At 41.2% G+C, this 26,802-nt stretch overlaps 1 protein-coding gene across 2 annotated transcripts in view; it reads right to left on the reverse strand.

Moving 5' to 3' along the window:
• The window catches only part of MTDH (metadherin), a 38,068-nt gene extending 13,123 nt beyond the window's left edge, over positions 1 to 24,945 (reverse strand). The window contains exons 1-8 of one of the 2 annotated variants that reach the window (XM_075743662.1): positions 24,224 to 24,945; positions 18,005 to 18,109; positions 10,782 to 10,863; positions 10,134 to 10,313; positions 7,193 to 7,261; positions 4,369 to 4,620; positions 2,985 to 3,071; positions 907 to 1,005 (exon numbers count right to left, since the gene is read on the reverse strand). In XM_075743662.1, coding sequence (XP_075599777.1) covers positions 907 to 1,005; positions 2,985 to 3,071; positions 4,369 to 4,620; positions 7,193 to 7,261; positions 10,134 to 10,313; positions 10,782 to 10,863; positions 18,005 to 18,109; positions 24,224 to 24,628 — 1,279 coding nt within the window. In that variant the 5' untranslated portion in view covers positions 24,629 to 24,945. Of the gene's footprint in view, positions 1 to 906; positions 1,006 to 2,984; positions 3,072 to 4,368; positions 4,621 to 7,192; positions 7,262 to 10,133; positions 10,314 to 10,781; positions 10,864 to 18,004; positions 18,110 to 24,181 lie in introns of both variants that reach the window. The other variant, XM_075743661.1, reaches the window with a different exon arrangement.
• Positions 24,946 to 26,802: the final 1,857 nt, after the last annotated feature.

Below are 26,802 nucleotides of genomic sequence, written 5' to 3' on the forward strand. Positions count from 1 at the left end.
TCCACTTTTGCAGTCATTAAAAAAGAAGTTGTTCTTAGACAGAAGGTAGTATGCAAGACAGCTTCTCTGGTCAACTTCCTGACCAATTTTCCAGGTCAATGACCTAATGAGAGGCAGTAAATTGTTTTTCATAAACATTCTTACATCTGACTGAATACAGATATCAGTTACAAGGCAGTTCAAAAGGTGAATTTGAGGCTGAAAGCCACCTTTCACAGGTACAATTTCACTAGTAAATAGTCAGGGATGGCTGTAACTATTACACTACAGCCCTGTTTGGGGAGAGACTGTGGTAAGAGCTATGAGAATGTTTTAAGATCGGCAGGGAGGGGAAAGGAAGAGTAAACCAGTTTTACTACAATTCCCAAGTGATTTCAGTGATTTGTATCCTCCATATGCTTTCTATACACACAAGAACTTCCTAATGTTTGCTAAATGAGAAAGTAAGTTAGACTAAATTTAAGAGTCTTACGTCACATTAAGTTTTCAGTAAGGTACAAAAACACATAAAAGAAAACTCAGTAACGTAAGTACAATCTGCTAAATACCTACACTGTTCTGCAGACTTGCAGTAGGTTTTTCTTATCATTTGTGGTAAGACTGTTTTAATGGATTACCCAGATTTTCTAGCAAAAGCCAGAACTACCTTAAAATGCACGAGCTTTTGCTTCTGAGTTTCAATATCCAAGTATTTTTCCTAAAAATTAACCATTTTCTATTTTCATTCGTCAAAATACTTCTTCCTGCTTTACTCAAACTGTCAGTTAGCTTTAGAGAAGTGAAACATTCCAGGTTTTTCTTCAGATGCTCACAACTGTCTAATACAAGTAGCTAATATAAGTAACTACACTTTAAAGTAACAGTAATTAACAAAATTTTGTTAATGAACATCTTAGAGGAACATACTTAACCCAGACCATTCGTCATCAACAGGGGGTTGAGCATGACTTAAATCCCACTGAAAATCAGAAGTACCAGCCTGAGAAACTGACTCATTGTTGGATCCTGAAAGGAAATAAATAAAATTGTACTTGTAAGTTAACAAGCTTCCTGAGTTTTCTTGGGTAAAGAAATTCCAGTCAAAGTCACAAAGGAAGACAGAAGGCTCAAAGAGAAGAGTCTGATTCTAAGGACTGCACAGAACAGGAAAACTACAAGGCTCTTGAAAATGAGATATGTTCAGAAAACAAGGGAACTGAAGAAGGATGGCAAAATTCAGTCAGGAAAGACTATGGAAAAAAGAGATAAGAAGGGTGAATAACAGCAGTCTATAGGGCTTACAGCAGCCTCCTCAAACTGAAAAATACAATGAAATTTTATGGGTAGTAAAATTATTAGCCTGTATCAGTAAGAACTCAGAGGGAGAAGCTTAAAAGAAGGGACTACTAGAAAGAAACCTCATCAGTTACATTGCAGATATAGCAATTAAATTATTCATTACTAAGAATCCAATTCTCTCTTCAAGTAAAAGGTTGCAGGAACATTAAGGCAGCATGAAAAACAACAGTAAGGCCAATACCAGTCATGGTAACAGGAAGTGTTAGAGATCTAACATCATTATTTTAAGAAAAATAAGGCATCTGCAAACAGAAACCATTTTAGAAAAAAAAACCACCAAAAAACCTTAACTGTGAGACTGAAAGAAATTATTATATTACTTTATGATGAGACTTACTTTTGAAATGAAGTTTAAATAGGACCATTGCTACCTGGGTGTGTCTATTTTATAAACACCTCTGCAAAACACACCTCAGATGACAGGAACCTTGGTATGTTCTTATTTTTTGCTAGCCAGTAACAAGTAAGAAGTAAATATTTGTTCATGGGGTCACTTTGTTGGCTAAGGTGCATCAAAGGTGATGAATATACTTCGCTGCCTTCACACTTCTCTCTCAAAGTTGGAATGGTAGTATTGCAGATGACTCAGATCAGTCTGTTGTCCCACTTTATTGACTAAACTTTCTTCTGTCTTAGCCTAGAGACTGAACTTGAATACATGTGGCTCCCCTAGGAAAATGTTATTTTATTAAAACTCTGTACAATTAAGACTTCTTTTTCTTTAAGGCAAGGTTTCTGTAAGTTTTCATTAAGTGAACTGTTCTTCGGAAAGTCTGATAAATTAGACCTTGGAATTTATAACTTCTTTGTTATCCTGGCTCAGATGTGCCCAGAGGATGAAGCACTCATGTGCGCTGTAGAACACGGAGCTCGAGTTCCACAGTTAAAAGACTGCAAACTGCAATGCAAGTAAACATAACCTAAGTGCGTAAGTACTCAGGCCAGCTACTTACTAAAAGAAAATAGCCATGCCAAGCTGGTTAGATAATGGGAGTAAGCAAGAGCAGAAAACCTGACATATGATCCCTATATTGTGTAATAAATCACTGTAGCACTTATGTCAGTAGTTTAACACACAAGATTTGTTATGAAGCCAGGTTTGCACTGTATAGCAATTTCACCCTTCAAAACCAGAAAACCCCAGAGCTCAGCTTTCCCACCCATCATATAGAGAAAAGACTCAGGACTTCCAATCCTGCCTATGGAACCTATTTCAAAAGTAGTGCTTCAGTTCCTTGAAGGGAAAAAACCCAGCCATCAAATAACAAACCACCCAGATGATGAGGATAAACAGACTTTCTTAGAAAGCAATCTTCAGATCTCCAACTCGAGACACAGCAATACTGAGCAATCTCCTATGACCATTATTTAGACTCAACACACAAACAGGGAGGCTAAATAAGAAATGTCACCTTCTTATCAATCCAGCTTTGGTTATCAATTTAAAACAGTTACTTTATTGCATAATTTCAGCATAACAAAAAAGCTTTCTAGGCTTTCATAAAACGTGTCTTCACTTGTTTACAGTTACCAGTACTATTTTTAAAGAACAATGAGAAAGATGTATATTAATAACACTTGGCAAATTCTATTTCCACCTGGTGGGGAAGAAAAGAGTGGAAAAATCTTTGGAAGGGCATACATACCAGAAACTCCAGGAGTTAATCCAAATGAAGAGAAGGAAGTAGAATTCTGTTCAGAGGTATTAATCCTTGCATCCACATTCCAAGCAGCTGTGGGGGAGGAGGGAGAAAAAAAAACAAGCAAAACCCAAACTTTACACTGCTGGCAATGTTGAAAAAGTTAGCTATTTAATTACGAATAGGGTCAGAAAAACAGCGGAAGTTCCAGCCATGTTAACGTTTCACACAACTGAGGACATTATTTTGCTTATTACACGAGACAATTACTGCTGATAGAGATGTGACTATGAACATTCAGCTTGAAACAATTTTCAAGTTGAGATCTTCCTCCCTCTACAGCTTTTTCTATATTAAAAGCTATTTATATATACTTTTTCCTTTCTCACAAAGGAAAAGTAAATGGTGTTTTGAGCCCCATAGTGGTGGTGTTCTTCCTATTATTGCCATCATCTAAGTTACTGAAAAACGTATTTATTAACTCTGTAGATGAAACCTACCATGGAACAAACTGCACATATGTTAAAGAACAGAACTGAGTTCAGAACAATTTTTGACAAATAGGAGATACTCACTGACCACTACCTTTGAGCCTGACCAATTTTTCAACCATCCTAACTTGGATACAGTAATACTGTGAGAGACAGTAGCAGGTCCAGCCACAGGCACCACATCTCAAGATATGCGAGGCAAAAAAAAGAGGTCTAGACTAAATCAACATTGCTGACTACAAAGGAATATTGCTTTCCAGAGCAGACTAGGATCCCTTAAACTGAAGGGTGGGAAGGACCCTGCTAACAAGTTGAAGATTGTTGCCCAGAGAGAAATGAGGAATTCTCTTCTCCACTATTATTATGGACAGTACAAGTGATAAAGGCAAAAATTGTACCAGAGATGACTAGAAACAATTTCTAATGAGAAAAACAGTTTAACACTAAGTGTCATGAGAGCTGAACAATCTTCATGCCTGGAGCCAGACAAGCATCTGCCAAAAGCACAGTTGATTTGATCATGCTGGATCAACAGAATAGATTTATGACCTGAGTTTTAAGACATTCATTAAAAAAAGAAGTTATACTTCCAAATGACTTAGTAATCACTTTCAGAATTTTTGAAAATTTTAGGAAAGTGATATAAAAGTTTGATTCCTTCACAAAAATAATTTCATTTCAGATAAACTCCAAAAACCCAGTTGAACTGTAAACGCAGACATAGATGTTAATGCATCAGAACTTAGAGTAAACAGAAACTTAGTTCACATTCCACTAGACCACTACAAGATTTTTTTAATACGTAGACATAAAGCTATTTAAGAGACTCACTACTAAAAAAAATACACTTATGCAAAAAAAATGCTTAAGTGAAGCAAGTTTTCTTCAGAATAGCTTACCAATAGGAGTGAACAAAGAACGCTCTTTCCAGGGCCTGCCCACCAGGGTTACACCCCAGTCCTTTCCATTTCCATTAGCATCTCCAGTGTCCTGGCCCCAAGCTGATGTCTCAGTCTTCCTCTTCCCAGCTGCAGCTGAAGGAACAGATGTCCATTTCTCCTCCCCTACACCAATCTGTGAGGAGATTTTTACAGACTTCTCATTCCAGCTTCCTCCATTTACTGTATGGCTTTCAGTCAATCCTGGAGAAACTTGAATACAAACATAATGAAAGCATTATATAAAATTACGAACTGGATTAAGAATTAAAATATTACTTAACAATAAAAAAGTACAAATGAACAGCAGCTTTGCTAACCAATGTGATATATAGAAGAGCTGCTGCTCTGTCTCAGCTGATTTTCCAGTTCAGATGATATGCACCATCTGTCTACTAACTTGAAGAGTGAAGAAAAACCAGCACCAAACTGCACTGTCCTTCCTATGTCCCTTTCTTTATAGGGCTAATACCTTGGTGAACCAGTGCCTCTAAATTAAAATAAAATAATGAAAGAGGGGGTGGGAGTGCTTCCAACACTGCCAGGTAATTTCTTTTACAGAATATGGTGATGATTTATGGAAAGCCCAGTGAACTAAGTGGAGAATAATTTCTGTTTCATCAGTGCATACAGCAGTTCTCTAGACAGGAAGCAGAAGAAATGACCAAGGATTAGAAAACGGTTCCCAAACATTACACAGAATTTGCAGAGAGGACAGTTATCATATTGACTATAGAGTCCATCAAAGTTAGAGGGAAAAAATCATGGTAACACTCTCAAAATAATTTATATACAATATATTTTGTTTCATTAAGGTAAAAGACCACAAGTCTATCTGCAGCAGTCTACCCTGCTGAGGAATTACTAGTCATAGCATGTTTAACATATACTTTGAGAGGAGTCAATAGTACACTGAGACATTGAGTACATAAACTTTTTTTATTATTATTTTTAATTTATGCCCCTATAAAACAAAGGCTAATGGTCACCTGGTACACCCAGCCTGACCTCCTATATATCACAAATCATTCTCAAAGGGCTCTGTATATCAAATCTTCTCTTTTTATATATGCAATGTAAACAACAGGAAAACTTCTGATTTACAAATCATTAAGAAATACCTGCATACTGCAAGTGTAACACTTAAACAGTCAGCCAAAACCTGATGCACGAGTAAGTCACTATCATATGCCAACAAAAATACAGACCAAGTATTTCATTCCTCAAATGAACTCACAGCTCAGGCAGCATTAACGTGCCACATTTGAGGCAGCCTCACTGGCAGGGAACTGATTAGGTGAGATATGCCTAGATTTTCTTAAGCAAATCATTTCCAACATGGACATCTGTAAGGTCACCATTGCTGTACCTAAAACCACTGCCCTTTCTCTATACAACTCCACAGCACTAACATTGTTCATGTCAGCCAATGTCCAAGGGTAATATGACTACTTAGGGGAAGGCAACAACAAAAATAGCAAAGAGACAGAAACCAAAGTGTGGCTGATAGAAAAACTTTTTTGCATCCTTGCAAAAAACACCTGAAGTCCTGAAGCAGGAGCTGAACTATTCTGCGTTTATCATACTACTCTCTCATTACAAACATTTACCTTCTACATGACCAGTAAATTTTCATGGAAGCACAGAAAACTTCACATGGGAAGGGATCTCTGGAATTCACCTAGTTCCACCTTCTGCTCAAAGTACATTTAACTTCAGAATTATATACTTGATTCAAGTTCTGGAAATCATAAAGGCTCATAGCTTAAAGCATCTCTGGGCAATATTATGAAGAGCTTTTTTCCTCACGGCCAGTCAGAATTTCCCTTACTGAAACTTGATTATTGCCTCCTGTCCTTCCATAATGCATCTCTGAAGAATACAGCTCCTTCCTTCTCTGCTGTGGTCCAGGAAGTTTGCATGTGAAGTAAAGCTCTCAAAAAGTAGTAGAAAGTGGTTCACTTTCTGGACCTGGACACTTTTAATAACTTGTTTGTTGGCTTGCTTAATTGCACCAAGTACTTTTCATTAAAGCAACACCACTAATGTTGACTATAAGAAACAACCATCTTAATTTCATTATGCCAAACTAATTCACTTTGAGTATTACTATAGCAATATCTCTTATCAGAAAATCACTAAGATTCACTAGTCAGTCTATAAATAGTCAAATATTTTAACGTTTAAATGTGATACACACAACTGTATGTTTGTAAATAAATATACATGACATAATACATTTATTTACTTTCAAGATGAATGTATTTAAAGTATGCCTCAAAGGAGTATGTAAAGAACTGAGTAACTTGTGTATACAATCTGAACAAGTACAAACTTTACAATAGTCAGGATTGATATCTTTGAGCTCTTTGCAGTTATCTATATTTAGCTTTTCTTTGAGCAAATAATCAATTCATTAACACAAAAAAGTGAGTGAGTTTGAAAAGCTAGCATAAACAGTTTTTAAGTAAAGCTTGAGAATAAGCTCTACTATTCTGTAAGTAACAATTCATATAATGGGTAATCTGGCTGAAAATTCTAGATACTGAGTCCTTTTTCTACATATAACAGAGACTGTTTTCAATCTGTTAAGAAGTAACTGCAACCTAGAAGTATAAGATTTGCATAACCATAAAAGCCAGCTGCATTATAACGTTTCAGATCAGTAACCACACAAAATCCTGCACTGACAATTTGTTTTCACTTCTGTAATATACTTTTGCAGTTGATTAGGATGCCTAAAAATACAGCCTATGCTTTTCATAATAAAATGAAAGCCTCTTACCTTGTGGAATTGATGACTCCCCCTTTGCAGGCTTAGAGCTGCTAACTTGTGCATTCAGAAGTGTATCACCTGATTAAGTAGTAAGGAAACAGAGCCAGAGTAAGTTTTTTTTTTTCAAATAGCAACACCTGTAAAAATCTTTAAAAGAATATCCATCACTGATACTTTAAGGAAAAAAAATAATATCTCAAAGCAAATTAAGATATTTAAAAAAAAACTTAAGAACAAAATTAAAATGCTCTATTTTTTTTAATTATTTGTATTTATTTCACAGACAGAACGAACTCAAAACTGATTTAGGGCCTACAAACCAAGTAACTGCAGATTTCAAAGAACTCTAGCTAGTTTCCCCCAAGAATGCCAAGCAGAAATATAAAACAGAGGCTGTCATTTTTAAGCAAAGGGCAGCTCCAAGTATTTCAGTAACATATAGCTATTTCTAACTTCTACCTTATCATGAAAACACTAGATACAGCTGAATTCTTTTCAGATTAGTCCAGTATAAGGTGATACATAAGAGCAACTATAATGCATAAAGGACCCTTGCTAGAGAGGTTATAGTAGTTACGGCTAGCCACACAGTATGTAGACAGTTGGAATTACCATTTCTTGAAGCTGTGTGTAAATGCACAGAAAAAAAGAAACAGTAAACATCTAGTCCTCAAGGACAAGAACCATGACTCAGTCAAGATGCAAACAAGAGTCACTAAAAAACACCAGGTTAGACCTGGATTTCAAGACATTATTAAAAAAAGAAGTTACTCTTCAAAATGACTTAGTAATCACTTTCAAAATTTTAGGGAAGTGATATAAAAATTTGATTCCTTCACAGAAATAATTTTACTTCAGAAACTCTAAAAGTCAGTTCAACTGTAAAGAGACAGATGTTAAGCCATTAGAAGTTAGAATAGACAGAAACTACTTAGTTCACATTTCAGTAGACCACTCCAAGGCATGCAAATATATTGTTACACAGTACCAGACAGTTGCTAGGCTCAGTCTTTTTGCCACTTAGACTAAACTTCATGTTCTAGCAAATTAAAAGCACCTAGTGTATCAGTAGGTGTATTGGGCTTGCGTAGCAAGGTTTTGGTAGCGGGGGGGCTACAGGGTGACTTCTGTGAGAAGCTGCCAGAAGCTTCCCCCATGACCGATAGAGCCAATGCCAGCTGGCTCCAAGATGGACCCACTGCTGGCCAAGGCCGAGCCCATCCATGACAGTGGTAGTACCTCTGTGAGAACATATTTAAGAAGGGAAAAAAACCCAAAACCTAGCAGCAGCTTTTGCAGCCAGAGAGAGGAGTGAGAAGATGTGAGAAACTCTGCAGACACCAAGGTCAGTGCAGAAGGGGGAGGAGGAGGTGCTCCAGGCACTGGAGCAGAGATTCCCCTGCGGCCCATGGAGAAGACTATGGTGAGGCAGGCTGTCCCCCTGCAGCCTATGGAGGTCCATGGTGGAGCAGATATCCACCTGCAGCCTGTGGGGGACCCCACACCGGAGCAGGTGGAGGCACCCAAAGGAGGCTGTGACCCCATGGGAAGCCCACGCTGGAGCAGGCTCCTGACAGGACCTGTGGCCCATGGAGAGAAGAGTCCATGCTGGAGCAGGTTTGCTGGCAGGACTTGTGACCCCATGGGGGACCCACGCTGCAGCAGTCTGGTCATGAAGGTCTGCACCCTGTGGAAGAGATCCACGCTGGAGCAGTTGGTGAAGAACTGCAGCCCGTGGGAAGGACTCACATTGGAGAAGTTCATGGAGGACTGTCTCCCATGGGAGGGACCCCACGCTGAAGCAGGAGAAGAGTGTGAGGAGTCCTCCCCCTGAGGAGGAAGGAGTGGCAGAGACAACGTGTGGTGAACTGACCACAACCCCCATTCCCCATCCCCCTGTGCCACTGCACGGGAGAAGGTAGAGAATTCAGGAGTAAAGTTGAGACCAGGAAGAAGGGAGGGGTGGGGGGAAGGTGTTTTTAAGATTTTATTTTATTTCTCATTGCTCTACTGTGTTTTCTTGGTAATAAAGTGGATCAAATTTTTCTGAGTTGAGTCTGTTTTGCCCGTGATGGTAATTAGTGAACGATCTCTCCCTGTCCTTATCTCAACCCACAAACCTTTCGTTATGTTTTCTCTCCCTTGTCCATCTGAGGAGGGGGAGTGATAGAACAGCTGTGGTGGGCACCTGGCCTCCAGCCAGGGTCAGCCCACCACAGTAGGTTAAAAGTATGTCAGAAATCTAAACTGTGTGTCTTCAGATTCTTAAACCATTTCTTAGCTGCAGCCAAATATGAATTCTTGTGCCTACACACAGTTTAAACAAGCCCATGCAACTTTTTTCTTAAACAGTAGCAACCATAGAAGCCAAAGCTTACATTTCCTTATTAAATCCTTAGACATAGTAATTGATTACTAAGTCTTAGTCAGATGTGCCCCACCATTATAAACAGCTTTAGCACAGGTATTACTAAATCAATGTTGGAAAAAAACGTCTGCATGTTAAGCAGCGAATGATCTGTAAAGAGAACTCATGGGCATAACCTTTGCACAAGGAAGTGTTCAAAAAGCTAAGGAGTTGGTGCTGCCTGCAGCAGTGCTGAGGATGCCTTTGAAATTTCCAGAAATATAAAGGGCCGAGTCAGCAGAGCACAAGTGAAGGAATGGGGACATATGCCTATGCAGCTGTGAAGCTACTGACAGAGCACTGGTGTGGAGGCCAGTGTCTCAGCCACTTACTCCAGAATGTTCTCTCCTCAGCTTCCCCAAAAGTGTGGCTCAAAAAAGGGGGGAGTTTTGCACAATGAGAAGTACCTTTAGATGGCTTGAAATAATTTCCTCAAGAGTTACCACCTCCAAACATATGTACCATACATCCAAATCCAAGTCACTATTTCAGCATTCAAACTATCTTCCTAGAACACATTCACAGACCTATTGACCATCATACCTTTACTTTTTCTGAGACCAACTGGAAGCGATGGTGTAGGCATGAGTTGTTCAATGGATACAGTAACTGCATTTTCCACCCCCTGGAGATTTGATTCTCCTGAGGCACCATCAGTCAGCACCTTGTCTCGCTTACGCTGCTGTCGCTTCTCTCTGTTACTGATCTTAGTTTCCCAGGTTCCTAGAACATCCCCCAAATGAAAATATCAGTAAGTCAGAGAGCAAAAAGGAAAGAGTTTTAGCTTGTTTCATATCAAGCTGAAGTCTGAGTACAGGTTCAGTTTAAAATTAGTCACATCCACGGCAGTCAACTTCAACATTAGTTTGAAAACATGAACAACTGGCCAAAGGTAAGTTTTTCTGGATGCAAAGTTCACAGAACAAAAAAAGCTTCACAGAGCAAAACATGAGCAACACGATGGCCCTACTATTCATGACTTTTCTCAGTTTTTGCAAGTTTAACTTAAAATCAGTTGAAGTTATTAAATACTGTTGTTTCAAAGATCAGATTTCCAGATATAATACATGACTGTGGAGTTACGACAAAATTAGTATCTTGTGTTTATGAAGCACAAACAAATAAATCTTAAACAGCATTTACGCCAAAATACATCTAATTGCATTTTTTGTGTGTGTTTGCGTTCAGTACCTTCATCAACTTCTTTTCCATCTAGACGTGACGTATCCTGAACTGTTTTAGCATCTCCCTTTGATTTCTTTTTTTTCTTTGACTAGAATAAAAATACAACATTATCTTAATAATTACTTAGTGATCACTTGTCATAGTGATTTAGAATTCCCCCCATCAAAATGCAGGAATAAATTTAAAACAGATTTTCCTGAACAACCCTCTGTATGGACAGTCCCTTGAAAGGAATAAGAAAACAATATTGATTCCTAAACCTAAGTTAAGACTATCAAAGTAACATGAAAGACTTATGCAGTACATAAATCGCAGGTGGGAGAAATGATTACTTATGCTACAGATCACAAAGCCTGGTGAAAGAAGCCATGCTGATGGCACCACAGTCACAGAAGAGTATGAACTGTCTGGCAGGCAGATCCCACTCTGACAAAATGTTTTCTGCAGAAGCAAGCATAAAGTTATACAAGGAGAAATGAAGAACAACAGTGACTCCTTTAAAAAAAGTGGGTAAAAGAATTCCAGCTTGGAAAATTACTTCAAAACAGGAACTATGATTAAAGTCCATACAATAGACAAGCAGGGTTTTTTTCCCGAGGTTTCACCAGTTATGGATTATTGGCTATACAAGCAGAGATAAACGAAGAGGAACAGGGATGACTACTTCTGCAAGCCGTTTTGGTGCAACAAGTAGCAATCTAAAGCGTTAAAAAGATAGTATTGAGAAAAAAAGATGAAAAATTACACAAGATACTAGGAGAGTAAAAAAGGACTTTTTAAAGAAGATGGTTATCCACTCAAATATTGTAAGTGGAACTATTCACTGAATCGCTGTCTCTGGAACATTCGAATAAGGATATTCTAAGAATGCTGGATGTCTTTCTGGAATACATACTTCTGCCAGAGTAAGACTAGTAATTCCCAGCTTTACACCAGAGTTCAAACCATATGATTTTCTAGTCTTAGATGTCCGAGTACAACAATCTCTCTAGAATTCAGAACTGGTAACAACTAAGCTATCACCACAGCTGCAGCAGATATCCTGTGGGCCCACAATGGCATACAGTTCAGATGCCTTTGAGTTAGCGTGCCCAAGAAGTATCATGTAGCTTCAAAAGCAGATAGCATGTAGGTTACCGAAAGCAGTATAGCTTGTTAGTGCAACACCAAAAGTAATAAATTCACTGCTTATATGCAATGCTGTGCCAACACACTAATAACACTTAGGGAGCTGACCTGAACAGTTAAGTCAGGGTTTACTGCACTAGGGGACCTACAATACAGATGCACCCAAACTGAATTATCTCATTTATTTGCTCAGTAGACTACCGTTACCCATATACCAGCTGTCTAACTTCTGAAAAGTCTCTAACAGGGAATAGCTGGTTTCAAAAGAAACCCGAAAGAACTGGTTCTAAGAACACGCACAAGCCAAATTATTTGCCAGAGTACCTTCTAAAGAAAGAATTAAAAAGGGAAGTGAAAAACAGCCTGAAAAACAGTTATGAATTGCTTCTTGGAGCTCAAGCAGAGGAAAGGTTAGTAATTTTGTACCTATGTCTCCAATTTTCAGCTACATTGAGGTCTTAGAGAATCTCTTACCTACAAAGCTATAACTACCCAACTGTCTTCTGGCACTAAGAGGATAAAAGTCTCCCAGACAGCAGTTTAAGATGACTGCTCCTCCAAGTTATAACTCCAGTTTCTTAAATAACTAGCTCCTACAGAGGTATTGACATAAAATTTTACACTTCTCATGAAAACAAAGTTAAGTAAGTTTATTTCTAGCAAACACTGTTTTTAAAAAGATTGAGAATTCCATTTTTGAAAATATATTTACTTTCCTGAGTTACTAGAACCTGATCTGAGAAACTAGAACCATAATTAGTTATGCAATTTACTTGCCACCTACCAAACTTAGTGCTGTAACACTCGCTATCTCAGTAACAAATTCACTGAAAACAGCAAGAAATGTTAAAGGTAACTGAGCAATCTAGCTCATTTTGCAGAAGCCTATTCATTCAAAGTGTCACCTTCTGCAACATAGAAGGCTGCCAGTGTTGGCTCTACCATCAGCCCAAAAAGCACATGAGGAACTCAGCAGGCCAAAATTTTTGAAGTCCTTAAGATGCACTGTCCCTCATGCAAGAACAATAGAAAAATCAACCTTTCTTCCTCATCCCTAATGGTCTGTTTATGTCTAGTATTCAGGACAAGGCAGTTGTGTGTTTGCAAACAGAACGGGCAATGAATTTTTAATATCATAGGCTTGCCAAGCTGGTGAAGACGGCTTTAAACTCAAGTTACCAGGGGAGGGGAACCTCAGTCAGTTCCAGCTGTCAGTGCCAGCAATGGATACCCAGAGCCTGGAGAAGGATCGCAGGTCAGCAAGAGAGCACCTGCAGTGCAGCACAAAAGAATTCCAGCCACTCCAGCCAGTAAGTCAGTGGGGGCTCAAATGAAATGCCTCTATGCAAATGCACATACCATGGGGAGTAAACAAGAGGAGTTAGAGATGTGCACGCACCTGCAGAGGTGTGGTGGGATGGCTCCTATGACTGGAGCACTGGAATGGATTGATAAAGGCTCTTTAGGAAGGACAAGCAGGGGAGATGAGGAAGGGGGTGTTGCCCTCTATTGTCAGTGACCAGCTGGAGTGCATGGAGTTCTGCCTGGGGATGGACGAGGAGCCGACCGAGAGCTTATGGGTCAGGATTACAGGGAGGACAGGGACAGGGCACATTATAGAGGGGGTCTGTTACAGGCCACCCAGCCAGGAAGACCAAGCAGATGAGGCCCTCTATAGACAGACAGGGAAACCTCACGTTCACAAGCCCTGGTCCCCATGGGGGACTTGAACCACCCCTGGTATCTGTTGGAGTGACAACACAGCAGGGCATAAGCAATACCGGAGGTTCCTGGTTCACGCATTGATGATTAACTTCCTTCTCCAAGTGACAGAGGAGCCAATGAGAAGAGATGCCATGCTGGACCTTGTTCTCAGCAACAAGGAGGGGCTGGTGGGGAATGTGAAGCTCAAGGGCAGCTTTGGCTGCTGTGACCATGAAATGGTGGAGTTCAAGATCCTTACGGCAGCAAGGATGGCACACAGCAAGCTCACTACCCTGGACTTCAGGAGAGCAGACTTTGGCCTCTTCAGGGAGCTGCTAGGTAGAGTACCATGGGACAAAGCCCATGGAGGCAAAAGGAAGCTGGTTAGTATTCAAGGATTACTTCCTCCAAGCTCAGGAGCAATGCATCCCAACAAAGAGGAAGTCAGGCAAAAACAGCAGGAGGCCTGCATGGATGAACAAGGAGCTCCTGGGGAAACTCAAACCAAAAATGAAGCCTACAGAGGGTGGAAGCAAGGGCAGGTAGCCTGGGAGGAATATGGAGAAACTGTCCGAGCAGCCAGGGATCAGGTTAGGAAAGCTAAGGCCCTGATAGAATTAAATCTGGCCAGGGACATCAAAGGCAACAAAAAAAGCTTCTGTAGGTACATCAGTGATATAAGGAGGACTAAGGAAAATGTGGGCTCTCTCTGGAATGATACATGAGACCTGGTTAGCCAGGATATGGAGGCCAAGGTACTCAACTTTTTTGTATCAGTCTTCACTGACAAGGGCTCTAGCCACACCGCCCAAGTTGCAGAAGACAAAGGCAGGGACTGGGAGAATGAAGAACTATCCACTGTAGGAGAAGATCAGGTTCAAGACCATATAAGGAACCTGAAGGTGCACAAGTCCACAGGACCTGATGAGATGCATCTGCGGGTCTTGAGGGAACTAGTCGATGAACTTGTAAAGCCACTATCCATCATATTTGAAAAGTCATGGCAGTCCGGTGACATTCCCACTGGCTGTAAAAGGGGAAACATAACCCCCATTTTTAAAAAGGGGCAAAAAAGGAAGACCCAGGGAATTACAGGCTAGTCAGTCTCACCCCTGTGCCCAGCAAGTTCATGGAAGAGATCCTCCTGGAAATGGTGCTAAGGCACACGGAAAATAAGGAAGTGATTGGTGACAGCCAACACTGCTTCACTAAGGGAAATTGTGCCTAACAAATTTGGTGGCCTTCTATGACAGGGTTACAGCATTGGTGGATAAGGGAAGAGCAACTGATAGCATCTACCTGGACCTGTGCAGAGTATTTGACACTGTCCCACATGACATCCTTTTCTCTAAACTGAAGAGACATGGATTTGACAGAGGGACGACTCGGTGGATAAGGAATTGGCTGGATGGTCGCACTCAAAGAGTTGTGGCCAATGGCTTGATGTCCAAGTGACCTTCCTCAGGGGTTGGTTTAACCGGTGCTGTGTAACATCTTTGTCAGCAACATGGACAGTGGAATTGAGTGCACCCTCAGCAAGCTGGCCAACGACACCAAGTGTGTGGTGCGGTTGACACGCCTGAGGGAAGGGATGCCATCCAGAGGGACCTTGACAGGCTTGACAGATGGGCCCATGTGATACCTCATGAAGTTCAACAAGGCCAAATGCAAGGTCCTGCACGTGGGTTGGGGCAATCCCAAGCACAACTATAGGCTGGGTGAGGAATGGATTGAAAGCAGCCCCAAGGAGGAGGACTTGGGGGTATTGATTGATGAGAAGCTCAACATGATCCACCAATGTGTGCTTGCAGCCCAGAAAGCCAACCATATCCTGGGCTGCATCAAAAGAGGTGTGACCAGCAGGTCGAGGGAGGTGATTCTGCCCCTCTATTCCCCTATCGCGAGACCTCACCTGGAGTACTGCATCCAGCTCTGGGGTCCCCAGTGCAAGAAGGACATGGAGCTGTTGGAGAGAGTCCAGAGGAGGGCCACAAAGATGATTAGAGGGCTGGAGCACCTCTCCTGTGCGGACAGGCTGAGAGAGTTGGGCTTGTTCAGCCTACAGAAGAGAAGGCTCCAGGGAGACCTTACAGCAGCCTTCAAGTACCTGAAGGGGCCGACAAGAAAGCTGGAGAGGGACTGTTTACAAGGGCATGGAGTGATAGGACAAGGGGCAATGGCTTTAAGCTGAAGGAGGGTCGATTTAGATTAGATATCAGGAAGAAATTCTTTACTATGAGGGTGTTGAGGCACTGGCACAGGTTGCCCATGGAAGCTGTGGCTGCCCCCTCCCTGGAAGTGTTCAAGGCCAGGTTGGATGGGGCTTTGGGCAACCTGGTCTAGTGGAGGGTGTCCCTGCCCATGGCAAGGGGGGTTGGAACTAGATGATCTTTAAGGTCCCTTCCAATCCAAACCATTCTGTTATTCTATGACCCTGCAATCATATCCACAGAGTCTATTCTTAGATACAGTCCCTTACACTAGAAACTAAAATTAAACAAAAAAAACCCCAACAAAATAACCCTGTACTGTGCAAGTCACTGAAACTGAAAAAAGGGAAGAAACTATTCGAAGTGTCAAGAGAATCATAAACCCTATGAACAATCACAATCCAGACATTAACCAAAGCTTCCCCTCCCTCAGAGCAGAACAAGACGATATAACTTGAATGACTACCCTGAAGATACGTCAAATTCACAACACTGAAGCAGCTAAGAAATACAGAAACACAAAGAGTGCAATTTTAATTGAAAGCATATATTCAAGCACAAAAAAATTTCTTACCCTTCAAGCCATAAATTATATATTTTTACATGTCTACACACAGACTACTTAAATGCCACCCATTGACTTACACCACCCATCCCAAGCTATAGAAAGACACATACACAGGACCCCTTACAATTTTCCTAGCATGTTCATAATATCACAAAAGTAACAGATGCCCTGACAGGCTTAACCAAATAATTAGATGCCTGTAAAGTTACCTGTAGTTTAAAGAACGTTCTCGGCTATGTTTTTAATTGAAGGGTAACAATCAACTCTCAGGCAATCATGCTTTGCCCAGTGTTCCCCAAAGTGATACAAAAACACCCATATCCTTACAGCGGTACTGATTTCCTGGAGCTACAGCTTCAACTTAGCATTTTAAAATTCAGATCATTATGTTGTAATTTTAAGATAAAAGCTCAAGTTTACCATTTAAACACCTTACCAACTTGGAAACCTGCTTGAGATAAAGTGAAAGTTGAGAAGAAAAATACAGTTATTCCTTCAGGATCAAATTTTATTATGTTCTTGAAAAAAACCCTGCAGAGTCAATCTGATATGTGACACATGGAGAAGAGAAGGAAGTGCACAGCATGGAATTTTAAGGCAAACTCATTTCACAGAAAAGTCTATTTGCCAATGCTAAAAATGTTTAGAGCCCTATAGCTAACCAACAGGATACAGTCAACATACTAACTGCAAAAGAAGTTATTATAGGATAGTCAAGTTAATGAAAGCTTGAACAAGCTAAACAAGCTACAATAATCAACTACTGGTTTCTGACTGCTTATGCATAATCATTTATTTTTCCAATACACCTCAATATAGTTAGAATAAAGGCATTTTGTTGAAGGAAATACATTAGAAATCCATGACAGTAGGAAAATTTCATGCACAATGTTAGCAAAAGAACCAAGCCAAAAACTAGTCAAAAGCCTATCATAAATATATCCATGCTGCCTACAAATGATAGCATTTATGATAAGGTTAGAAGATAGGACGAAGTCCTCAGAGTGCAAAGAACCAACACTGCCATTAGCATGGTTACCTTTCAGATAAAGCTACAGACCAAGCTTTAAAAAGATCTTTTTAATGTAGCTGTTCAATTTGCATAACAAAAAGCTCACACCAGACTTCAAAGCCCACATTTGTCATCAGAAATTAAGAACTCTAATCACTAATGGATACATCTGACAACAGAAATAATCAGGCACATGGTCTTAATCCTTCGAATAGTAGTCCCCCAATTGTTAAGCCATTTACAAGTCACTTACCAATACTATCATTATGTTGTATCTCCACAGAAGCCAGCAAAGACGAAACACAAACTTAATTTCTGTAGGCTTAACATTTTCACATGGTGAATAGAGATATCAGTGTTTAGTGAGGGAGGGCAAGGAGGAGGGGTTTGCTTGATACAAACATTCTGTGATAAAGCATGATCTCAGAAGTTAAGCAAATACTACTTTAGCTCTTTCCAACACCAAATTAGATTAGTACTCTTCATAGTAAGAAATATGCCTCTTCACCCATGTAAGTAACAAGATTTCACATCACAAGTAGAGTTATTTGATATTGAAATAATGTGCACTGAACTTTGACATTGTCATTTCATATCCATAACTGACCTTTTCATTCTTCTTTTCTGTGTCCACAGGCTGCTTTGTATTTTCTTTACGGACCGTTTGTATTACTTCATCCTCAGATACATCAAGGAGAGACCGTCCATTAGGCTGTGTAAACATAAGTGTGAATAATAAAAAAATTTGCAGAAAGCAGATGAGGCAAAGCTCAAAATACGCTATTACTGAAATGCAATTATTTGTTGACTGAAAAATGCCTGCAAGATTATGAAGCAAAGCAGACAGAATAATGGATTGGTGCTCAAAATATCTACTGCAATTCTATATTTACCAAACAGAAATGAGAGAGGTAAGAAAACAGGTCTCCTCATTTCATCTCAATCCTACTCAGCACAAGAATTCCTTATCAAAAGGTAAATTTCTTAATGTTACCAGCTTTCAAAACAGCTACAGCTGTACGTGCCATAAATTATCTACTTAAATGAACACATTTATCACTTTGTAGCAGTTTGGCAATGGACTGAATATTTAAAATAATTCCTATCTTGACCAAATTTCCACAATTTCTACCTATGCATATCCCCCACAGCTCATTTCCTTCCCAAGTTAAACTTCATAGTAGAACAGAAATTAGACGTCAAACATGAAGCATGACTAAGCATGACATCCCATTGTTCTTTTCAGACAGACTTGATTATAGTTGTTCCATTAGTCTACCATTTTCCCCTCGCATAATAAAGGAAAGAAAATTAGCATGTATTCTTTAACATATAAAATTAAAACTCTAGACAGTCATTAAATTAGTCTTTATCATCACCTTTAACAGTAAAGGCATACACCTTTGCCTACATATTCCCTATGCAAAACTGTAATAATTTTTTAAGTCATGTTTATTGTTAACAAAAAGCTATGACTGAAGTTACTATGCAGAAAAGGTGAAAATAAGCAAAGCGTTATACTACTGTTAGCCATTAATTTCACTAGGTGAAAACAATTGTCAAGAGTAGTAATTGATACTGAGTCCGCACAAGTTTCATATTAATTCACATTCATAATTACTCAGATTAATTAAAGACTGAAAATTGAGTAAGACATTACGCATAAATAACTACTTCACAGTTTATTTTAAAAATTGCAGAAATTAAAGCAAGGTCAAACTATATTATCTATAGTTTTGTTATAAAAACCCCAAAAGTTATTTTAACTCTGCATCACAATCAGATTGTTTTAAAGTAAAACAAAGGCCATGTTACAACTTAGGGTGACCTATTCCTTCAAATATCAGATCTGATCCTCAATTTAACTAGTACAGGTATTTAAGTCTTGCCATGTTATATTACGCTTGCAAATCACCCTTGGCATGATTTCAGCAGTGCATTGCTTACTGTAGTTAGCCAGCATGCCAACTTCTTATTTTGTAACTATTAATAGAAATTGAAAGATCAGGTCACCTAACTCCTCTTCTCCTGCAACAACCAGCTTTAAACTAGACTTTTCATACCTAAGATGTAGTACACTTCCCTCAGCATTCTGGAAATGAAGAATATTTTACAGATCTGCGTCTCAAAACACTCTCTAAAAGTTCCTCTCAACAACGCTCACAGTACTTGATTCCACAGGGATACCAAGACCTTACATTTGATCTTGAAAATAACCCATTGACAAAAATCAGTTCTTAAAGCCCTCTATTTTCACCAGATTCCACACAGCCATATTATTAGTGGTTTGATGTCTTTCAATCCATGTTAGTACCCATGACATTCAAGATCTTAAGCTGAAGAAAGAATCACTGTTTCTAAGTTATTAGTGGTAGAGTTAGATAACAGATTTCATGCATCTAGTATTGGCCTTGTATCAAAAATGTTTACAGCCAACTAACTTTTTTAATTCTGTACCTTGCTTTGCTTCTTTGCTGTTACATATATACCTGTTACATATATACCTGAAAACCACCTTCCTAATCCCTCAAATATTCAATAAATAAAAGTTTTAATCTTTAATGTCAAAAAAATTCAGCTGTTTCTCTGAAGTAATAAACTAATTCATATCCATTAAGAACCCTCTGGAAAAATTCATCCACGTGACTCTTTAAAATGCTGTCTGATTATGTAAACAACAACCATTAGAAATACGTTTAAAAACTCATACTTTTGATATTCAGGGAGAAACGTAACCCCGAACTGTAAGAGTCTCCTTTTCAGTGGAAGCTTTCCACATTTATTTTCTGCCCACAGATGAATCATAGAATTTTAACCAAAATTCATGTGACCATTTTTGGATATACTAAAGACAGTAACAGAAGCAGGAAAGAAAAAAAGCTTTTCTATAGTATTCACAAATGTTTCTTTTAAAAGAAAACTACAGCCAAAAAGACTAAGTTTTAAGCTTTATGGTAATATATTAAACATCCACTGACAATATTAATTCATTCAATTGTGCAACTTATTTACCATCTTTTTTTCCCTCATCCTAAAAGCTACAGTGAAGATGCAACAAGGCAGAAATAATGTTGGCAATTACACTACTGATTTCGGAAAGCATTTCTTGCCTGCTAACCTTAAAATCCCAATATTTAAATAAACCTTTTCCACACACATTCTTTTGAGGGTGTTAAAATAATCCAAAAGTAGAATAAAGGTTTTGCTGAGATTGTTAAAATGAAAAATGTTGGTTTTAAATATGGTACAGCACAATGGATAACTCAGTTTCACACTTCAAATGGCAGTAACAGAATTGCTATCATTTGAGACTTACAAGGCCATATTAGTCAAAGTCCTTAGTTACACATTGTAAAGATATGGCTACTTAGAATATCTTTGGCCAATGAACGAATTTGTTTATAGATATTATTTTCTGTAAGCTTCACCTAAGAAAGAAACTAAGCGATTTTCTCTTTGAGCACTGGAGAATCCTGCAGCCGTAGTTCTCCTGCAATTTGACAATTAACACATACACAAAACCAACATGTGAGTATCAGTCGAAAGTATGAAAAGCTCTTTATGCAGTCTATTTCTAAGTGCAATAAGCATAAAACAGTCATAGCCCAAAAAGGTCTTTCAAGCAGATCAAGTAGGAAACTTTCGCAAATGAATGCAAATGCTTTTACTAAAATGTGTAGTGTTCACTGTCCAGGTGTACTTCAAACAATAGGAAGTACATAGTCAAATTGTTATTTTCTGCATCTACAAATAGATAGCATGAATTGCTTTCTAAAGATGTAGCAGAGTACAGAAGATGGTTATTCTCAAGTTTCTATGGTGTTTTGCAGATCATACAGAAGCCATGCAAGAACAGTTTCACCTTTTTCTGCTGAAGGTTTACAAAGTAGGAGAGAGGGGCACAGCAATTATTCAGAAGCAAAAGCAATTAAAATTAGAGATCAAGAGATTTTTGAAAAGGAAAAAAAATTCTTAACAGGGCCAGAGAACGCTGTGACAGGAGACAAAGAGCTCAACCCCTACCAGGAGCCAAAAGAAAATTAAAAAGAAAGGGGCTTCAGGTTTACTGCACAGCATCTAAAGTAAGGGTAGCATGATACCACTACCTTGCTCTCTTTGTGGAGAAAGCCAGAACTGACTCTGTAAACTACAGTGTTCATGAATGCTATACCATTTCAGCTTCATTTTTTCCCTCAGTCTGCCTATAGCAAGTAAATAAACAGAATCTCATAGTTGCTACTGTATCCAGTCAATGCAGTGCTATTGAACTAAACTTGTTTTAACTAAAAATATCAGGTAAGTTGTACCCTATCTATACAGGAACTGAATAAAGCCATGTGCAAGAAACAAAGCAATAATACTCTTCCTCAGAAAGGGTGCAGTGAAGAACATTTCTGATCCTGACTGATGAGAGTTACGCATCACCTGCCATACGATGAGCTCAGTAATTCTGTATTAAAGTAACTCTACAGCTTTTAATTAGACATCTGTAGTGTGCTCTTGAACGCTACAGACCAGTTGCTCTAAGCTTTCTGAAATGCCCTCAATGGAAATCTAGACCCTGGCATAGCAAACCCTGTAGTAAATCTACTGGTAATAGGCTTACTCTTTTCCTTTCACAGACTTCAGTATTAGCATCACATCATACAAAACCAAAAGACGAAAATGACTAGGCAACAATCAGTGAGAATTTTTGTTGTATCTTTAAATTTCCAATGTTGTTTTGAGAATTTTTTGGGAGAATGAGCATGAGGCAGGCCTATTAAACTTTGCCACCAGTATAAACCTATTTGCACTACAGTTAATAATTCAGTTTGTGCATTTTCTTTTTGGAAAAGGTGGTGGGGTTTTTTCACCTCTCCATGGAAATAATGAATACAGAGTATTGTAAATACAACTTTAAAAATCTTAATACAGAATGACAGCTTGACAGCTGAAAGACTATTTTACTCTTTTGATTACGAAAATATTTACTCTTACACAGCCTCAACTTTCATTATTTTGTACCTGCATAAATGAAGCTTGAAACAGTATAAATATTTATATCCAACAAAAATGTCTATTTTGTATAAAACCTAACTAAACCAAACTTTTCTTCTATGAAGCCCTGCACTACAGATCATTGTCAAGTTAACAGTGTATCTACCTCTTAACTCTACCTTCTGTTCAGGCATTTTTTAATGTCTTCAATGATGACTTGCAAGAGTTTATGCCTTGTTTTTATACTGGAGTTTAAAGAAAATAAACCAAGCAAAATACAAATTATTTCTAGGATTAGTCTTTCTTTTCCAGAAGGCATAACAGATCTACTAAGTCTCGAAGGATCAGGCCTTCTCCAAAATGGAGACCTAGCTACACTAGAAAGATTCTGAATCACAATGCTTCCTCTTCTTGGTGCTCAGCATTCAGCCTCCTGCAACTTCCAGAAACAACTTCAGTAGTTCACTGCTCAAAGACAGTTTGGTGGCGCATGCAGACTCTTTTTTTTTTTTTTTTTTTTTAAATTTTAAGATATTCTAGCCTTAACTTCTCATTAAAAAAGAAAACCAAACTTCTCAAGACTTAACACTGCCACAGACTCAAACAAAGGCACAAACCCATTTTGTCTCCTTTTTCTGGTCATTAGGTAAACCATTTAGATTTTATAAAGCAAGATAAAATTAAAAGACACAGTTGTAACAGGCAGGGGACATCTGCTGCACTTTCATTCCTATAATCCATTTGGGCATAAATAGGATTACAAACATACTAACGATATAAAAGCTATAGAAACAATCCCTCCAAGCCCCAAAACTATGATGACTAGAAGCTTTAGAAAGATAGTTGATAATTCCTGCATTCTACTAATTTTCTCATGAAGTGCATGCACATTGTTGAAGGTGGAAGGTTCCCACACCACATACTGAGGATTTAAAAACAAAAAAAAAGGCAGGAATGATCTGTTTTTAAGGGGCTACTAAGACACAGATTTCCTTATTAAAGGAGATGATCCTTACTGTAACAACTAAATCAGACATATTCCTACTGAGACAAGCTCACCACAAGATTGACGTTAACATGTTCTGTTGAAAAGACACAGCAAAAAGCCTTACTCAAGTTTGAATCATCACGGCATTTACAGGGCTCACAATGCTATTTCCAATAGTCTGTACCTGCCTGGACTGCAACTCCTGGCTTGAAAACCTAAGCCATACTAAAGTCTCCACTACTAGTTCCTAACCCTGCAAGCACTCGAATAATAATAATAAAAAAAATAATGCTTTCATATAACTGTTTCTATTAAAAAGCTTCTAAAAAGAAACGAGCGTTTTCCTCACCACCCAGAACTATTAATGTGTAATTTCCGTGTGTGCGCGCTGCTCCTCCAGGTTTTCAAAGCAATCGAGTAACCCAGACGACACGAGTCGGCTCCAGAGGAGTCAGGACCCCCCTCCCACGGGCACCTATCACCCAGCTGAATCGTACGGGGCAGCTTTATGGCCTCCAGACGCTGGGGGGGGGGGGGGGGGAGTGGTGTGGTGTGGGTTTCTTCCCCTTCTCACCGGTACCTAACCAAGCTGCAAGCGTTTTACCGAGCAGGGGGCACCGGGGACAAGGCTCTGGGGAGAGGCAGTCGCGCTCGGGGCTGCTCGCCAGTCGCGACCTTCCTCCCCCTTCCCTTCCCCTTCCCGCTGGGGTCTCGCCGCACCCGGGCGGGTGCCGCGGCAAACCCCGCCGTCGTCCCCATCCTGCCGCTGTCAAAGAGCCTTTCATCCCCCTTTCCCCCGCCCCACCGCGTCCTCACCCCTTCCCTCCCGAGCGGCGCGGTCCTCGCAGGCCCCCTCACCCGCGCCGTTTTCTCCGGCAGCTTCTTCTTGTTTCGCTTCTTCTGCTCGTCGCTTTTCAGGTGCAGCTGCCCGGGCCCCGGGCCCGCCGCCTTGCCCTGGCCCCCGCCGGCTGTCAGGCCCGCGCCGACCGCCTCTTCGCCCTTCCTCTCCGCCGCGCTCCGCGCTGGCTTCTTACGGAGCCCGCCTCCGCAGGCCACGGCCAGCAGCAGCCCCAGCAGCCCCAGGCCCAGCGCGGCCGGGACCACCAGGGCGATCCAGGTGGGCAGGCCCTGCGGGTCGAGGCCCAGCTCGAGGCCCAACTCGGCGCGCAGCAGGCTCAGGCCGCCGGACAGGAGGTCCCGCACCCGGGCCGCCGCCTCCTCGGCCTGCTGGCCCGCCGTCTCCTGCCAGCTCCCCGCAGCCATCGCGGCCCCCGTCCCCGCAGAGGCCCAAACCGGGCGGGGCGGCGAGGGAGCGCTTAGGCCGAGCGCATCGCGGCCTCAGGAGAGCCGCGCTCGCCTGCCCGAGCCGGAGCCGCCGGGTGTGGGGGGGGGGGGGGAAAGGACGGGACACGAGCGGGAGCCTCGGCGGGACGCGGCTGCCTCAGCCCCGTAGGCGCCCAAGTCTCCTCCTCCTCCTCCTCTTCCTCCCCGCCCTCCGCCTCGCGCGCAACGTCACCGCCCCACCAAGCGCCCGACGCTGCCGCAGCGCGCTACCGCCATCACCATCGCGCGCGGGGCGCAGGGTGACGCCTGAACGGCGGGCGCAAAGCTCCCCGCCCACCCGCTCCCTCAGCGGCCAGCGAGCTGGCGCCCCCCTCCTCCTCCTCCTCCTCCTCCCCGGCCCCGCCCCGCCCTGCCCTGCCCTGCCCAGGGCGGTGCCGGCCGTGGGGAAGGCGGAGGGCGGTGCGGGGAGCAACCTCGACGTGGCAGCCAGCGAGCGGCGCGGGCCGGGGCCGGGGCCGGGGCCGGGGCGGTGGAGGCCGAGGGGTTGTTTGGCGCCGCCCGGCGGTGGGGCCCCGTGACCCCTGCGGCCGGGGCGGGAGACCCCGCGGTGCTGCACACTGGGCCAGGACGGACAGCTGCGCCCGTGGAAGGCGGCCAGAGGTGGCTGCTTGTCGGCTTCTCCCGCCGTTTCGGTGGGCCGTGCTCCTTCCCCTGCGGGCACCCCCACAGAAACACACCCGTGCTGTAGTACGTGCAGCGCAGCGCGGAGCCGGCCGCCCCCGGCACGGTGCTGAGGCAGCGGGTGAGGGACGGCCTCAGCGCTTGTGTCCCTGCCCCGGCGAGGCCTTCCCAGACCCACGGCAACGTGGGTGCATTTCCACGGTAACGGTCACTAATCGGCTCTATTTTCGTTTGCGGTTGCCCCGGAGTGCCGCCCAGCTCCAGTGCGGATCCGTTAACTCGGTTTGTGCGTGCTGTTACCGCCGGTGTAACGCCAGGAGCACCCTGGGGCCGTGTCGGGGTCTCTGGGACCTGCAGGTAGATGCTCCTTCCTGTCAGGCTTCAGAGGCGGGGATCAGGGCCCCTCAGAGGCCATCTCTTCTGCAGAGGAGGCATTTGAAAATGTTGCAAAAAACCCCACTTTTAGTTATTTCTAAGTATACTAGACAAGGTCATATAACGACATAGATACTTTTTACGAGCCGTATTTTCTAAGATTGTCACTCCCACAAACCCGCTTAATACATCAAATTCAATAGCTTTATGAAAAACACAGATCTGTGTATCACACTGGGAGTTGTTTTGTCATTAGGAACTCCAAAACTGCATTTCTCTATGTTCTTTAAAAATGAGCCCTGAAAAATTTGACCCTAAACACATGTCTTGATTTTTCAGAAATCCAGTCTCACAGCATCCAGATTTCCTGCAGAATTTGACCTGTCAGAACCTCAGAGCTGGCATTGTTGAGCAGCTTTACAGTGACTATAGCATTCCTCACTGGTGCATTGCTGGAAAGTGGTGTTGTGTCCCATTCTTTCCATTTGCAATTTTACTTATAAAACATGTTCCTCTGTCATAGCCTGATAGAAAAATATCTGGGTTTACTGCATTGAAATCTGCATGGGATACTTGAAATTTAAGATGTAATAAAATAAAATTTGTTTAAACAGCACAGTGATAGCTTACACTGTTTTCATATACTCGTAACTTTGCTTTATTTTGTAAAGTCAATATATCTTTCATATACAAGTATTTATATGTTTTTACTGCTTTCAAATTTTTTGTCTTGCTTTTCGAATTGACATCAGTTGGAACAAAGGATATTGCTGGAAGCAGTGGTAGCAACAGTCTCAGGCAGAGCATTTTACTGGTAGACATTTATGTACTTTTAGAAGATTAAGTTTTTTATTCAAAGTCATAATACTTCCTTTTTTTATAAGCCTTTTATGCTTTAGGATAGACCATGCACACTATCAGAAAATATTAACTGTCGTTGTACTGGTCGCACAATTCAGCCACCCTAATGTGCCAAAGAAATTATTCTAGAAGTAGTTTCTTTGTTTAAGATGTTGTCCCTTATAGATAGAAGTGACCGAACAGTGATCACCTAGTTTTAGTTCTAAATACATTAGCTGAAAAAAATACATCTAATA

This window comes from Balearica regulorum, chromosome 2 (genome assembly GCF_011004875.1).
Source record: "Balearica regulorum gibbericeps isolate bBalReg1 chromosome 2, bBalReg1.pri, whole genome shotgun sequence".
Classification (NCBI taxonomy): Eukaryota; Metazoa; Chordata; class Aves; order Gruiformes; family Gruidae; genus Balearica; species Balearica regulorum.